Source organism: Bos grunniens, chromosome 1 (genome assembly GCF_055505025.1).
Source record: "Bos grunniens cultivar Pamir isolate PY7600 chromosome 1, Bosgru_T2T1.0, whole genome shotgun sequence".
In the NCBI taxonomy this organism is placed as follows: domain Eukaryota; kingdom Metazoa; phylum Chordata; class Mammalia; order Artiodactyla; family Bovidae; genus Bos; species Bos grunniens.
The window spans coordinates 24,687,530-24,702,016 of NC_141165.1; the positions used below are offsets into that span (position 1 = coordinate 24,687,530).

Consider the following 14,487-nt stretch of genomic DNA (forward strand, 5'->3'; position numbering starts at 1 on the left):
TATAACTACCATTCATAATCCCCCAAATGACAGTGTTCATGACAACAGAGAAAGAAGAAAAGTAAATTTTAGAAAGTATTCACTAAAGAGCAGTTTGGTAATGTGTATTAACCCTTAAAAGTATGTACAATCTTTGACCAAGCAATTCCATTTCCAAGAATGTAAGATGAAAAAATGCAAAACACAGAACAAGCTTTTGCACCAGAATGTCCATCACAGAATTTTATTACTTAAAATGTGTAAACAATCTAAATATCCAAGAGAGCAGTAAAATAAATTATAAACTACACTATGTACTATCATGCATGTTAAAATATTATCTATAAACATTAAATACATGAAGAACGTTAATTGAAGAGACACAAAATTATAAATACATCATAATCTTAGTAAGACTGAAAGTATGTAAGAAAAAGTACTGAAAGAAAATACATCAAAATATTAACAGGTAGTAAGATTTGGAAATTTCATTTTATGTATATAGTTTTTATAATGAACACATAAGTAAGAAAGCTCAAATTTATGAAAACCATTCTACCTTATATTTTACACCAAAACCAAACATGCATAATTTATTAATTAAAAATATAAGTGACCTTTTCAGAGGTTTAAATGAATTTCTATAAATATAACAAAAATGAGCAGAGAAAAACAGCAGTCAGGTGGCCAGTTCCTCACTAAATAAATGGCTCATTCTATATTAACAGTTATTCAACAATAAAAAAAAAACAAAATTAATTCATGTAGTAAGACTTTCATGTTACCTCTACAAAATCAATATTACAAATGTTAAATATATAGACCCAAAGGGTTTGCTGTATTACATTTAAATTTCAGGGAACAAATTAAAGGGGAGAAAAAAGGACAGAGAATTTCAGGTGCTTCATTAGCAAAGTTTTCCATATACTTTAAGCACTGACATTACAAACTGAGCCATTTAAAAATCATGGTAACTTCTCATTTAAATACTTTGAGGGATACAGAATGACCACAGAAAACTGCCATGTGTCATACTTTTTCAATATACAACTGACAAATGATATTGTTCAGTAAGGAATCAACCAATGTGTTCTTAGAAAATTTGCTTTTAAAAAAACCAACTACGACAAAACTCCATAAAAAGTAGTTGTATTAAAAGCTTAATAATACAAGATTTTAAGGAGTAGTAACAGAAAGACAGTATGTTGAGATTCAGAGACTTGTGCTCTAAGTGTGATTTTAGACAACTCTCAATTTTTGTTAAGTATTAGGTTCCTTTTCTGTAAAAATGGGATTATAATATCCACTCTATAGGATAATTAAGCAGATTTAATCAAATTAGAACATTTATATTAAAATGATTAATAACATGTAAAATACAAACAAGGTAAAAATAACAACGTCCCCTTATAGGTTTCATCAAATTATTTTCAAACTCCTTTATAGCTTTAATATTACACTTATAAACAACAAAAGAATGCTATAACAGCAAGTAAGATACAGAACATACTATGTACTTTTTTAGTATTCATCTAAGTCCAATAACTCAGTGAGTTATTTGTGATAAACCAAAACTTAAGATTAGAAGATGGAGAATAAAAAAATTTTCATAGTAATAGTTTTAAAAAATTAATTTTAAGATATTAATATGCACCATAAATATCAACAACAAAAACAATCCCTCAAAAAGTATCAAAAGGTATAAATGGAAAAGTAAATTTCTCTCCTTACGCCTGCCCCCAAACAATTTAGTAATCACTGTTAAGATTCTTGTATATTTATCCAAACATCTTCAGTATAGCGGTTTTTAACTTTAGCATAGGTTGTAGAATTCTAGAGCTAGAAAAGATTGGCGACACACAACTATAAACTTCATAACAAAGTAACGTGAGACACAGATAAGTGATTTTTCAGTTGTTACTAGAATACGGAAAGCCCTTTACAACTGATAAAATGCTTTGATATAAATTATTTATTTTAAAATTATTTAAGTGACTTGACTCAAGGTTATTTTCATAACTTAATGATGTAGCCGAGTCTATACTTAGGAATTTGATATCTTACCAAGTGGGATGTTACTAATACAGATTCATGTATACAAAGTTTATGTATGTGACTCATACATTTTCAAAGATATCCTATATTATATAGAGGATTAGAAAGTTTGACAATTCCTGATCTTGTGATTATTATAAATAAGAATCATTAAAATAACTTTTAAAAGAAAAAAATATTAGCAGTGGAAGATTAATTTTTCAAGTTTGTGTGTATCCTAAAGATTCATGTTTTATAAGGTTATCAGTTTCAGCGAATCAGTTTTAAACTATAGACACAACCAATACATGATTACTAAATATACTTTGGTTTACAAAAATTACCAACAACTTCAAAGTGAGAAGAAACATCCTGAGATACAGCTAAGTAAGGATAATTTCACATGTGACATAAATGCACACAAAACCAAAATGGAAATCAATGAACACTAAAGCATCTAAAAGGTGCTAGGGCACACTTTCTGGAATAAAGAAAACCAATGTTGGCTACAAAAATCTGCATTGCCATTGTGGCAATGACAAAAACAAAATCAGTAGAATGACTAACAACAAAAAGGAAGCTATTTTCATTAGGAGAATATATGAGATGAAAATTACACAGCAAAGGCAAAGAATCTCAAAATAGCTCTGCTGCAACAGGATTAAAAAAAAACAAAATATTCTGGACTTCCCTGGTGGTCCAGTGGTTAAAATTCTGTGCTACCAATGCAGGGGGGAATGGGTTCGATCTCTGGTCGGGGTTAAAAAACAAAATATTCAAAGAAGGAGGTCCAAGAATAGATTCTTACTCTAATTATGGAATTTAATTGTAAAGGGACAAAATTTAAATTAAATGAAGGAAATAACCACTAATTACGCTAAAGTTTTAGGCTAGTGTATATTTCAAATTTACTAAAATGCAGTTATCAACATTCAGTTAAAATACAAATAACTCAGACAATCAAAATGATCTCACTGGAAAACAATATAAAAGTCAAATAAACTAAGTGAAAAATTCAAATAAACTAATTATGCATAACATATAAACTCTTGCTTTCAAATATTAACTTACATATATACACTCTCCTTTAATCTTTTCATATAAAAGAATATTTCAAAAAACATGAAAATGTTATATAGTTTTAAAGTGGTTTTTGTTTCCAATAAAAGAAGATTAACCTTGATTTTTGCTTTTCAAGACTAAAGCTTTTAATAAAATAGAAAAAAACCAAAAAGCCAACAAATGTATCAACCTCCTTCTAACTGAAAATGAACAGAACTCCCAATTACTTCCAAAGGCACAGAAATCCTCCAATCATTCAACAGAAAAGACAAAAAGAAAAAAAATTCTTTCTCCTAGAAAAGAATACTCTGTATCAAGTAGTTGGTTCTATATGGAAATGTATTATTAACATTGTTACTGGTTAAATAGCTTCTGTTTTGTTAAGCTGAGGATATGTAAACATCAGAGTCTCTTTATTTGGTTCTTTATCAAATGTGTGCTCTTTGGGCATATGTTCAAGCCCCTTTGATTTCATAACACAATTGAAATATATTTATTTTGTATTTATGTCAGATAATTTCAATCTATAAAATATTTTTTACTTTGAATCTCTTCATGGTTTCTAGTCTTTTTAGTAAAGTTGGCTTTTTAATATGAGCTCATTTTTCTTAAAACTCTGAAAAACTCTCTGAGGCAACTTCCTTCAGAAAGGATTTGTATTTGATTCTCTTAGGTGCTTGGGGATACTACCATTATAGAACATAATCCAAATCTTATTTATTCCCTCATGAATGGAATTGGTATGAGTTTATTTCTAATTTAACCTCATGCTGGGAGTAGCTCTTTTTGGGATCCCAACTTTATCAAGGGACATGCTACTTATTAGACAGTCCTCTTCAGGAGGGCTTTGGGACTTGTCTAGATTAGCAAATATTCTCAAGATTTTTCACTTTCATGCATTGGAGAAGGAAACGGCAAACCACTCCAGTATTCTCGCCTGGAGAATCCCAGGGACGGGGGAGCCTGGTGGGCTGCCGTCTATGGGGTCGCACAGAGTTGGACACGACTGAAGTGACTTAGCAGCAGCAGCAGCAGTACTCTGCTTGACTTTCTGGGATCTGAATTTCACTTAAGTTCTGGTTTGTATTTTCTCTTTGTTTTGCATGGTCATGGGTAAGTTAAAAATTAAAAAAAAAATTTTTATCCAATGATTTAAAATATTCACAAACAAGTTTGTTTAGTTTGGGCCCCAAGGTGCCATAATGCCAGAACTAAAACCTACACACTATTGTCTTTCAATATTATTCTCTTTCTTACAGCTTATCACCTATCAAAGCTCTTCTGGTTTCAAGTACAGTTATTTCTTAAAGGAATTTAAACTTCACGTATACATACAACTCTGTGGCTACTGCTTGAAAAACTGTTTATCTTTCAAAGATGTAAAATATATATATATATGTGTGTGTTTAGGATAAAACAAGAATTGATAACAATAATTACATATTTTATTAAAATTATAGTAATAAAAATAATATAATGAGTTAAGCAAGATCATTGTACTTTAGTAATAATCCTTCTGCCTACGGAAACTCTTACTTACTTTGGAAGGAGAACCATCAGTAATTTTCACCAACTGCCAAAGAATCGAGTAATGGGAACACTGCAGTGCCTGTACGACTATCTGTATCAAATAAAAAATTCAAACAAATGAGACATAATTTACGTTTGTACAATATTAAGAGAATAATATTTATCATAGTTTTTATCTTACAATAAAGTTTCAAGTCCAAATAGTTGTAGAATTAATAAGAATGCACAAAATAATATTTAGTTTAAAAAGACAAACCAACCAATCAATCTAGAGAATACAGATATAATGTATCTCAATAAATATGGACCCCAATACACTATGCTTTAAACAAAAATGCATTGTCATAAATACTTTACTCAGTCAAATTTTTAAGAAGAGATTGAAGAAACTTTTATCCAAATGTTACACTTAAATGATTATTTAATTTGTTTAGAGTTTTTCATAACTTCGTAACACTTTCGTAACACTCACACAGAAATGTGCATAAACATATATAAAACTTAATGACTGAAGTATATGAAGAAAATTCTGTCACAGATTAGTGTTTGTTTGTAGATAAATGTGGATATTATTTGATACAACACCAAATACTTCAATTTGCACTTGTGAGAGAAAGCAAATGACATCTTTCTCTTGTATGAAGATAGTTTGACCTTATGAGCCTGCCTTGGAAATCTCCCAGGCTCCCTGGACCACATTTTGAGAGTCTCTGCTCTGAGAACAGGATTGCTGGGTATGTGTGTATTTAACTTTACAGGAGATAGTACCAAATTTTTATCCAAAGTGGCTATATCTAATATTCTTTGACAGGTCTTGTGGCTCTATGTTTTTATCTACATTTGATGTCATCACATTTTTTACATCAGGTGACTTTATTTTATGCATGAGTAGTATCTTAATGTGGTATTAATTTATATTTTTCTAATTATCAATGCAGATGAGCACCTTTTCATTTTTTATTAGCACTGAACCCCTATTCTGTAAAATATTTACCCATATATTTCAGCAAGGCAAACAGTAGAGTTTAGGAAAATAAAAATTAAAAACATTAATAAAAAAGAAAACTTCATTTTGGATAGGGCTTTTATTAACATTTCTGTTTGAAAACATGATAGATCTCTACTGCAATAAAGCATATCAGATATGATACTCCATTATTATAGTGTCTCTATTATTTTCCCCTCTAGATAGACTAAAAATCATAAGAATGAATATATGTATAAGATAAATCAAGAGAGAGATCAGTAAGTGGACTGCTTCAGGAAGTAGAAATTTGATTGGTTTTACTTTAAAAATTTCAGGTTTCAGATCCAGTGCATCTTCTCAGCTCTGAAAATAACTCATCAGAATTAGAAGGATGACTGGTGCTGCTTTTCATACAATACTAATGAGATGTCAAGGTTTTATTAAACATGATAATTAAATGCCTGATTTATGTCAGAATGCTAGAAACAAGACTTACTGAAACACCGTCAACTTATGAACATTAATGCTAAAGAAATCCTCTTACTACACTTAGAAGATACTCAATATGGTACACTTCTGGTCCTGAGACACCCTCTGATAACTTCTACCTTATAAAAAAGTATTGAAGTGGTTTGTGTGATTTAAAACTTTTTCTTGAATTTGAAACTATTTGTATTGTTAGATTACTAGAAAAGTGATATACAAAAAAACATTAATCAACGGGAAATTAAGATATGGAAAAAAGTATTGTTGAAGATCTGCTTAATTTTGGTTATATCTATCCTAATCATTATAAATATTTCTTTTCATTCTACATTTCTATGACCTATATACTAGGAATTACTCAAAATGTATTTCAAAGTAATACACAAGTTTCTTAGATTTAGAAGAGAGAAACAGGTCACTTCAATACCTATACAGCATCCCCATTTTAATTTTCAATACAATGGTATTCATTATATGTTTACTTCAGAAGAGCTCCACAGTATTATTTTAAAATAAAAAGCTCACTCTCATTGATTGGGAAACATTTTACTTTCTCACAGTTATAATTATGTAACAATGTAGTTGATCACACTTCAAAAGAAAATTCAGAACTCTTTCTTCCAGGCTTTACATCAGTCATATTGATTTTTATCTCCCAAACTAGCAATGTTATCCTAAATCTGAAAGTCATTTTTATTCAGCAACTTCACCTTTTTGTAGTACAGGTAAAACAAGAAAGACAAGCAATTAAAAACTGAAAAAGCCAAATGATAATTCTAACCTAGGAGCAGGATAGCCCTTCTGCCTTTTCTTGACTAACACTGCTCTGACTCTGGAAAGGATCTTTTAATAATACCAAATAGATGAGGAAACAGTGGAAACAATGGGTGACTTTATTTTTGGGGGCTCCAAAATCACTGCAGATGGTGACTGCAGCCATGAAATTAAAAGACACTTACTCCTTGGAAGGAAAGTTATGACCAACCTAGACAGCATATTAAAAAGCAGAGACCTTCGCCAACAAAAGTCCATTTAGTCAAGGCTATGGTTTTTCCAGTAGTCATGTATGGATGTGAGAGCTGGACTATAAAGAAGGCTGAGTGCCAAAGAACTGATGCTTTTGAACTGCGGTGTTGGAGAAGACTCTTGAATGTCCCTTGGGCTGCAAGAAGATCCAACCATCCTAAAGGAAATCAGTCCGGAGTGTTCACTGGAAGGACTGATGCTGAAGCATCACTCTTAATACTTTGGCCACCTGCTGCGAAGAGCTGACTCATTTGAAAAGACCCTGATGCTGGGAAAAATTGAAGGCAGGAGGAGAAGGGGACGACAGAGGATGAGTGGTTGGATGGCATCACCGACTCGATGGACATGAGTTTGGGTAAACTCTGGGAGTTGGTGATGGAGGGAGGCCTGGCGTGCTATGGTCCGTGGGGTCGCAGAATCAGACACAACTGAGCAACTGAAGTGAACTGAACTGAGTAATACGAAGTACTAGTCTCCCGACCCAAGAATTTCTTCCAACCCTACTCTTCTGACCTCATTTTTGCACAAGGTAATGATGTTCCCAGAAGGACACAGTAATGTATACTGCACACTTCTGCGCAAAAATTAGTTAAGAAGCAGGACTGCTTTCTTCATCCTTTCCATCTCTATCTGCCAGCCAAGATACCAACAATCCAGGAGACCATGGGTCTCTGAATGACTTGGCTGTGCAGTGACACCTACTTCCTGTAATTGTGCTTTATGGTTATGTAAGTGAGAAATTACTTTCTATTGTGTTAAGCCACTGAGATACTAAGATTATTATAGCAGCTAGTATTACCTTAACCAACATAAAAATTCTTTATTAGCCCTTTTAAAAAAATAATTACTTTAATCTATTTAAAGGAGCTAGCTCTATCTTTGATTAGCAGATTGAATCAATGAGAATCATTCAACCTATAACTAATGATATATCTTGGAGATGAAGGTGAACTGTATTTATTACATGTAAGTTAAGACTAAGAGAGAAAATCTTAGAAAGTTTAAAGTTTTGAAAAACTGAATTTGCCTGGAAAATAAAATCTGACGAGATACTAATAATAGGAAAAATGATTATGACACTAAGAATGGGAAAAATTCTATGTAATATATATGCATGTGTAGATATATATCGTCTACATATACGGGACATGTTTAAAATTCTGAAAACCTGGGTGCACAGTTCTTGAGGCGCTAGCCTGCTATGTTCCCCCTTTGCCTGGCAAAGTAATAAAATTCTGAAAATACACATAATGACTGGGATAAACTAAGACTCTTACTTTTTTTCTGTTTGTAAGACACTTTAAGGGGAAGGATGATCAAATTTTTTTAGTGGACAAGTGCATGTCAAAAGAATGAACTGAACTTAATACTAGTGTGCTTCTAATATCCCAAACTGGTTTTTTTTATTTATCATATTTGGACTTGGTTAACATGAATAAAAAGAACCTTTAAGGTAAAAATTAATAACCAACATGGTTTCATCAAAATGGATATAAGGCTGGCAAATAAGTACATGTAGACATGTTTAACATCATTAGCATTAAGAAAACATACATTAAAAAACACAGTAAAACACCAATGCATATCTACTCAGGTGGCTAGAGTAAAAATTGCTGATGATATGAAGTGCTGATGAGAATTCAGAATAACTGGAACTTTCATACATTGCTGGCAGAAATGCAGAAGGGTACAGTTACTCTGGAAAGTGGTTTGGCAGTTTCTAATAAAGTTAAACATATACTTACCATAAAACCCTGCAATTACACTCCTGGGAATATACTTTAGAGAAATGAAAATTTATGTTCAAACAAAATACTACACAAATATTTACAGTGCTCTTTTGGTGACAGCCAAAAGTTGAAAACAACCCAAATATTTTCAACTGAATGACTAAAAACAGTGATGCATAGGTTGGTGCAAAAGTAACTGCAGTTTTGCACTGCTGAACTTTGCCATTTGATACTGGAATACATTTTTAAATAAATGTGGTTATGTTGTACACCATTTTAATGCACATTTTTTGCTTTATGTTTTTTTGCTAAAGACTTATTACTTGCTGTTTATTTTAGACTAGGGAAATTATGTTACCCAAAAAGCAAATTCGATTTTTTTATTCGAGTTCAAAATGTGTTGTAAGCAGCAAAGATGACTTGCAACACCAACAATGCATGTGGCCCAGGAACTGCTAACGGACATACAGCATGTGGCAGTTCAAGAAGTTTCACAAAGGAGAATGAGGATGAGGAGCGCAGTGGCCGTCGGGAGTTGACAACGACCAATTCAGAGAATCACTGAAGCTGATCCTGTTACAACTGCATGAGAAGTTGCCCCAGAACTCAACATCAACCATTCTATGGTCGTTTGGCATCTGAAGCAAACTGGAAAGGTTAAAAAGCTCCATAAATGGGTGCCTTATAAGCTGACTATAAATGTAAAAAAATCGTTGTTTTTAAGTGTTGTCTTCTCTTATTTTATGCAACAACAATAAACCCTTTCTCTACTGGACTCTGATGTGTTATGAAAAGTGGATTTTATATGACAACTGGCAACAGCCAGTTCAGTGGTTGGACCAAGAAGAAGCCCCAAAGCACTTCCCAAAGCGAAACTTGCACCAAAAAGGGGTCATGGTCACTCTTTGGTGGTCTGCTACTAATCCGATCCACGACAGTTTTCTGAATCCCAGCGATACCATTACATCTGAGAAGCATGCTCAGCAATGAACTGAAAACTGCAAGAATCGCAACTGGCACTGGTCAACAGAATGGGCCCAATTCTTTTCCATGACAATATCCGACCACACGTCACACAATCAATGCTTCAAAAGTTGAACTAATTGGGCTACGCTGTTTTTCCTCATTTTCCATTTTCACCTGACCTCTAGCTAACTGACTACCACTTCTTCAAGCATCTCTATACCTTTTTGCAAGGAAAATGCTTCCACAACCAGCAGGAGGCAGAAAATGCTTTCCAAGAGTTCTTGAAACCCTGAAGCATGGATTTTTTTATGCTACAGGAATAAACAAATTTATTTCTCACTGGCAAAAATGTGTTGATTGTAGTGGTCTCTATTTTGAATAATAAAGACTTGTTTGAGCCTAGCTATAATGATTACAAATTTATGGCTTGAAACCACAATTACTTTTTCACCAACATAATTATTTACACAATGGACTAACAATGAGCAGTAAAAACAAACTAACTACTGACTCACACAATAACCTGATTTAATCTGAAAGGCATTATGCTCAGGGTTTATACTATAAAATTTCATTTATTTGGAAATCTCAGAAAGACAAAACTATAGTGATGCAAAACAGATGAGTGATTTCCAGCAGTCCTATGTAGGTGGTGCAAGCATATGACTGTGATGGGATAATATGAAGTTTTGGGGATGATGAAACTGTTCTGCATCCTGACTGTGGTGGTAACCACATAAATCTATACATATGTTAAAATTCTTCACATAGGAAGGAAGACAAGTCAGTTTTACTGTATAACAATGAGTAAGAATCAATGTGGCAAAGAGTAGAGTTTACAGTAATATTTTTGAGTGAATGCAAGAAAAGCACAAACATGGAAGCAAATCATAGTGTTATAAAGTGACAAAAATTATGTAATAAAAAGGAGAGATTCCTAAATCCTACACGTGTTTTGGGAATGAGAGACCATCCACTGTTGTATTACCAATATGCATACTATATAATTTTTTTTTAAATTGTAAGCTTGAAAAACTCAAGCAAAATATTCAAACAATAGAAGGGCTCAGTAGTAAAGAATCCGCCTGCCAATGCAGGAGACATGAGTTTGATCCCTGTTTCGGGAAGATTCCACATACGGTGGAGTAACTAAGCCCTTGCACATAACTACTGAGCCAGAGCTCCAGAGCCCAGGAACCACAGCTACTGAAGGCTGCGATTTCTAGGTCTCTGGTCTATTTTAAGTTAAGTAAATGAACTGAGATTCTTTTTTTTTGGTGGGGGGGGCATATGGATATCCAGCCATTTCAGCATCACTTGTGAAAAGATCATCCTTTCTCCAAAGAACTGCTTTGACACCTTTTTCAAAAATCAATTGACCATATATGTGTGGGTCTATCTCTGGATTCTCTATACTGTTCCTTTGATTTATTTATGTCTACGGGGTCACACAGAGTTGGACATGACTGAAGCGACTTAGCAGCTGCAGCATCCTCTCTTCAATGTCACACTAAAACTTTTTGTAGTCTTGAAATCAAGTAGAGTGAATCTTCTTCATTCATTTTTAAAACATTCTTTTGGTTATTTTATTTCCTCTCCATATAAATTTTAGTATCAAGTTGTCACTTTCTACAAAAAAATTTTGCTGAGATTTTAACTGGAATTGTGCTAAATCTAAGATCAGTTTGGGGAGAATTGACATTTAAACAACACAGAGCTTTGTAATTCACAAACCTGATATATCTTCATTCATTAAAATCTTCTTTGATTTCTATCATTAGTGTTTTATAGTTTTCAGTATACATACCCTGCACATATTTTGTTGGATTTATACCTAAGCATTTTGTGTCTTTTGGTGCTATTGTAAATGGCACATATTTCTAAAGTTTCATTTGCCAGTGTTTACTACTAAACAACTGGCTTTTACACATTGTAGTTTGTATCAATTCTATACCCTTATCTTGCCCCTCCCCCATACCTTACCCTACTGGTCTTAAACAGCTGGTTTTTAAACTTAAAAAGCAGTAAGTATATTGGTAAAATTTGTAACAATATAATTTGTTTTTCTTTTTATTGAAGTATAGTTGATTTACAAAGTTGTGTTAGTTTCAGGTATATAGCAAAGTGATTCAGTAATACATACGTGTGTGTGTGTGTGTGTGTGTGTGTGTACACAGATTTTTCAGATTCTTTTCCCTATAGGTTATTAAGAAATACTGAGTATAGTTCCCTGTACTTTACAGAAGGTCCTTGTTGGTTATCTGTTTTATACATAGTACTGTGTATATGTTAATCCCAAACTCCTAAATTACCTACCCCCTTAAAATTAAGTTTTGTGACCACTACAAATAAAGCCACTGTTAAAGTCATTGTTAATTTCTTATGTATCATTCCAGAAATAGTCTGTCAATCAAAAGGAACATGTATATATAAATCTTATCATCCTTTTAAATTTACATTGTTCTGTTCCTTGCCTTTTTCATAAAATTTCTTCTCACAGAGAATATTATAGAACAAATAATATCAACCCCACTCTTTTAATTATGACTACACAGTATTATACAGAGTCAAAACAGTCCTTCCATAGATAACCAGTTTTCTGTTCCTGGACATTTAAAATTATTTTAAGTTTTAAATTTTTATAAGTAATTTTGCAATGAATATCTTTGTTCCTATGTCCAAGTACATACCTGTAGTCTAAATTCCTCAAATTACTAAAGCTCAATGAAAGGTATGTCCACTTTTAATTTTGATAAGAGACTGACAAATAACCTTTCAAAAGGATCACACTAATTTTTTCTCAGAACGGTATTTGAAAGTATGTCAGTATTACAAACAACAACAACAACAAAAAAACAACTCCATAACGTTTTCTGACACACACATATAGTTGAAAATTACTGGAATAGAACCTAGACTGGACAGAGGATGAAACTCAGGTTACTAAGACAAAATAGGCAGCTACTACTATGATCTGCAAGAGAAGATATGAAGGATGAAACTAAGGAAACGGCAGTAGGGCTATCAGAATGATGACAGGAAGAGACTTAAGGAGGTAGAATTTTTAAAAAGATCAAAAGTCGCCTGAGGTTAAACACTGCTTACAAGATATCCTTATACCTCCAGAATCTGACACTCAAACACATTTTTGGTCAATAAGGACCACAGAATTAAGAAGATGTGTGTGGAAGGGTCATGAAGATGTTCCGAAAAGTTCTGATATGGCATGCCCAAAGAATAGTAAGAAGTTGGTAAGTGAAAACATTTTTATGCCCAGTCAATGAAATAAGTATGTAGTCTTTCAAGGAAAGCATGACTACATCCATATACTTCTAGAGAAAACAAGGTCCCATTATTTACATAATAAGCTTTATTATAATCATAAGCAATAACTTGACTAAAATTAAACTTAACCTCATATACTATGTTATGTCTAAAGAAATATGTTGAGGGCTTCCCTGGTGGCTCAGTGGTAAAGAATCCACCTACCAATGCAGGAGACAAGTTTGATCCCTGTTTCAGGAAAATCCCACATGTGCAGGAGCAACTAAGCCCATGCACATAACCATTGAGTCTGTGCTCGAGAGTCTAGAACTGCAACTACTGAAACCTTCTAGAAACTCATAGATCCTGTGCTCCGCAAGAAGAGAATCCACCACAATGAAAAGCCCGTGCACTGCAACTAGAGAGCAGCTCCCTCCCACTCACTGCAAATACAGAAGCCTGTGCAGCAGTGAAGATTCAGCATAGCCAAAATTAAAAAAAAAAAGAAAGAAAGGTGTTGATTTTCAGTTCACAATGATAAAGTATCAGCATCTAATCTCTCCCCATAATTCTCACTAGAACAATACAAAAGAAGTTCAGAAAAAATATAAAAATGCAAAATAATAAGAGTTTGACATGGGACAAACATCAGAAGGCATGGGATACTATAAATAGTAGTAGCAAACTAGCAGTAGAAAATATGAAAATACAATGAAAAGAATTTAAAAGCTTGGTTTAAGAAGGTATGAAGCGGTTATGAGGCTCTGGGGAAGTTAATGTCTATTTGCTTCAGTTTAATAATAAAATGAGAATAACGATGTATATTCCATAGGGTTGTCAGGAGGCTTCAACAATGTATGCATATAAAGACTTAAAATAGTACATTGTACATAATAAACACAAAACTAAAATTTTCTATTACTGATGGCTTGAAAGATCCAAAGTTACTGACATGATTAACTTCCTTTTTTATATGTATAATCACACTATTGTTATATAGCAAATATTTACCAAAATAACTTATGAATTTTTCTTTATTGGCTTCCAATTTTTAGAATATGGTAAGATAATTCTTGGAATTACGTATTAAAGCAGAATTTTAACACTTAATTTTTCTTAGATATTGCCTAAGAGGAGTTTTAGATAACTTACAGACATACTAATAAGAAATACAAAACAGGATAAGAAGAATTTAAATATTTAATTTTTTTTTGCCTTCATTTTTTTTACCAAAAAAAAAAAAGTATGAATACTACAATAAATTCTGAAACGAGCTAATGACTACTGTGTCAAGGAGTTGCAGTCAGTCTCATGTTTTCCATAGGTTAAGAATTCATTAGCATAGGGGGGCCTAAACAGACCTTGGAACATATTTTTGAGCCGGAAAGTATGTTAATGCCCCAAAAGATATTTAAAGCACACAGGAGCAGGCTGGAAAGAAAT

General features: G+C 32.8%; 1 protein-coding gene across 4 annotated transcripts in view; it reads right to left on the reverse strand.

Moving 5' to 3' along the window:
* The window catches only part of STAG1 (STAG1 cohesin complex component), a 496,597-nt gene that overhangs the window by 37,064 nt on the left and 445,046 nt on the right, over positions 1–14,487 (reverse strand). For 3 of the 4 annotated variants that reach the window (XM_086354992.1, XM_086354939.1, XM_086355079.1), the window contains one exon: positions 4,616–4,696. In XM_086354992.1, the coding sequence (XP_086211118.1) occupies positions 4,616–4,696 (81 nt within the window). Of the gene's footprint in view, positions 1–194; positions 1,819–4,615; positions 4,697–14,487 lie in introns of those variants that run through there. The other variant, XM_086355119.1, reaches the window with a different exon arrangement.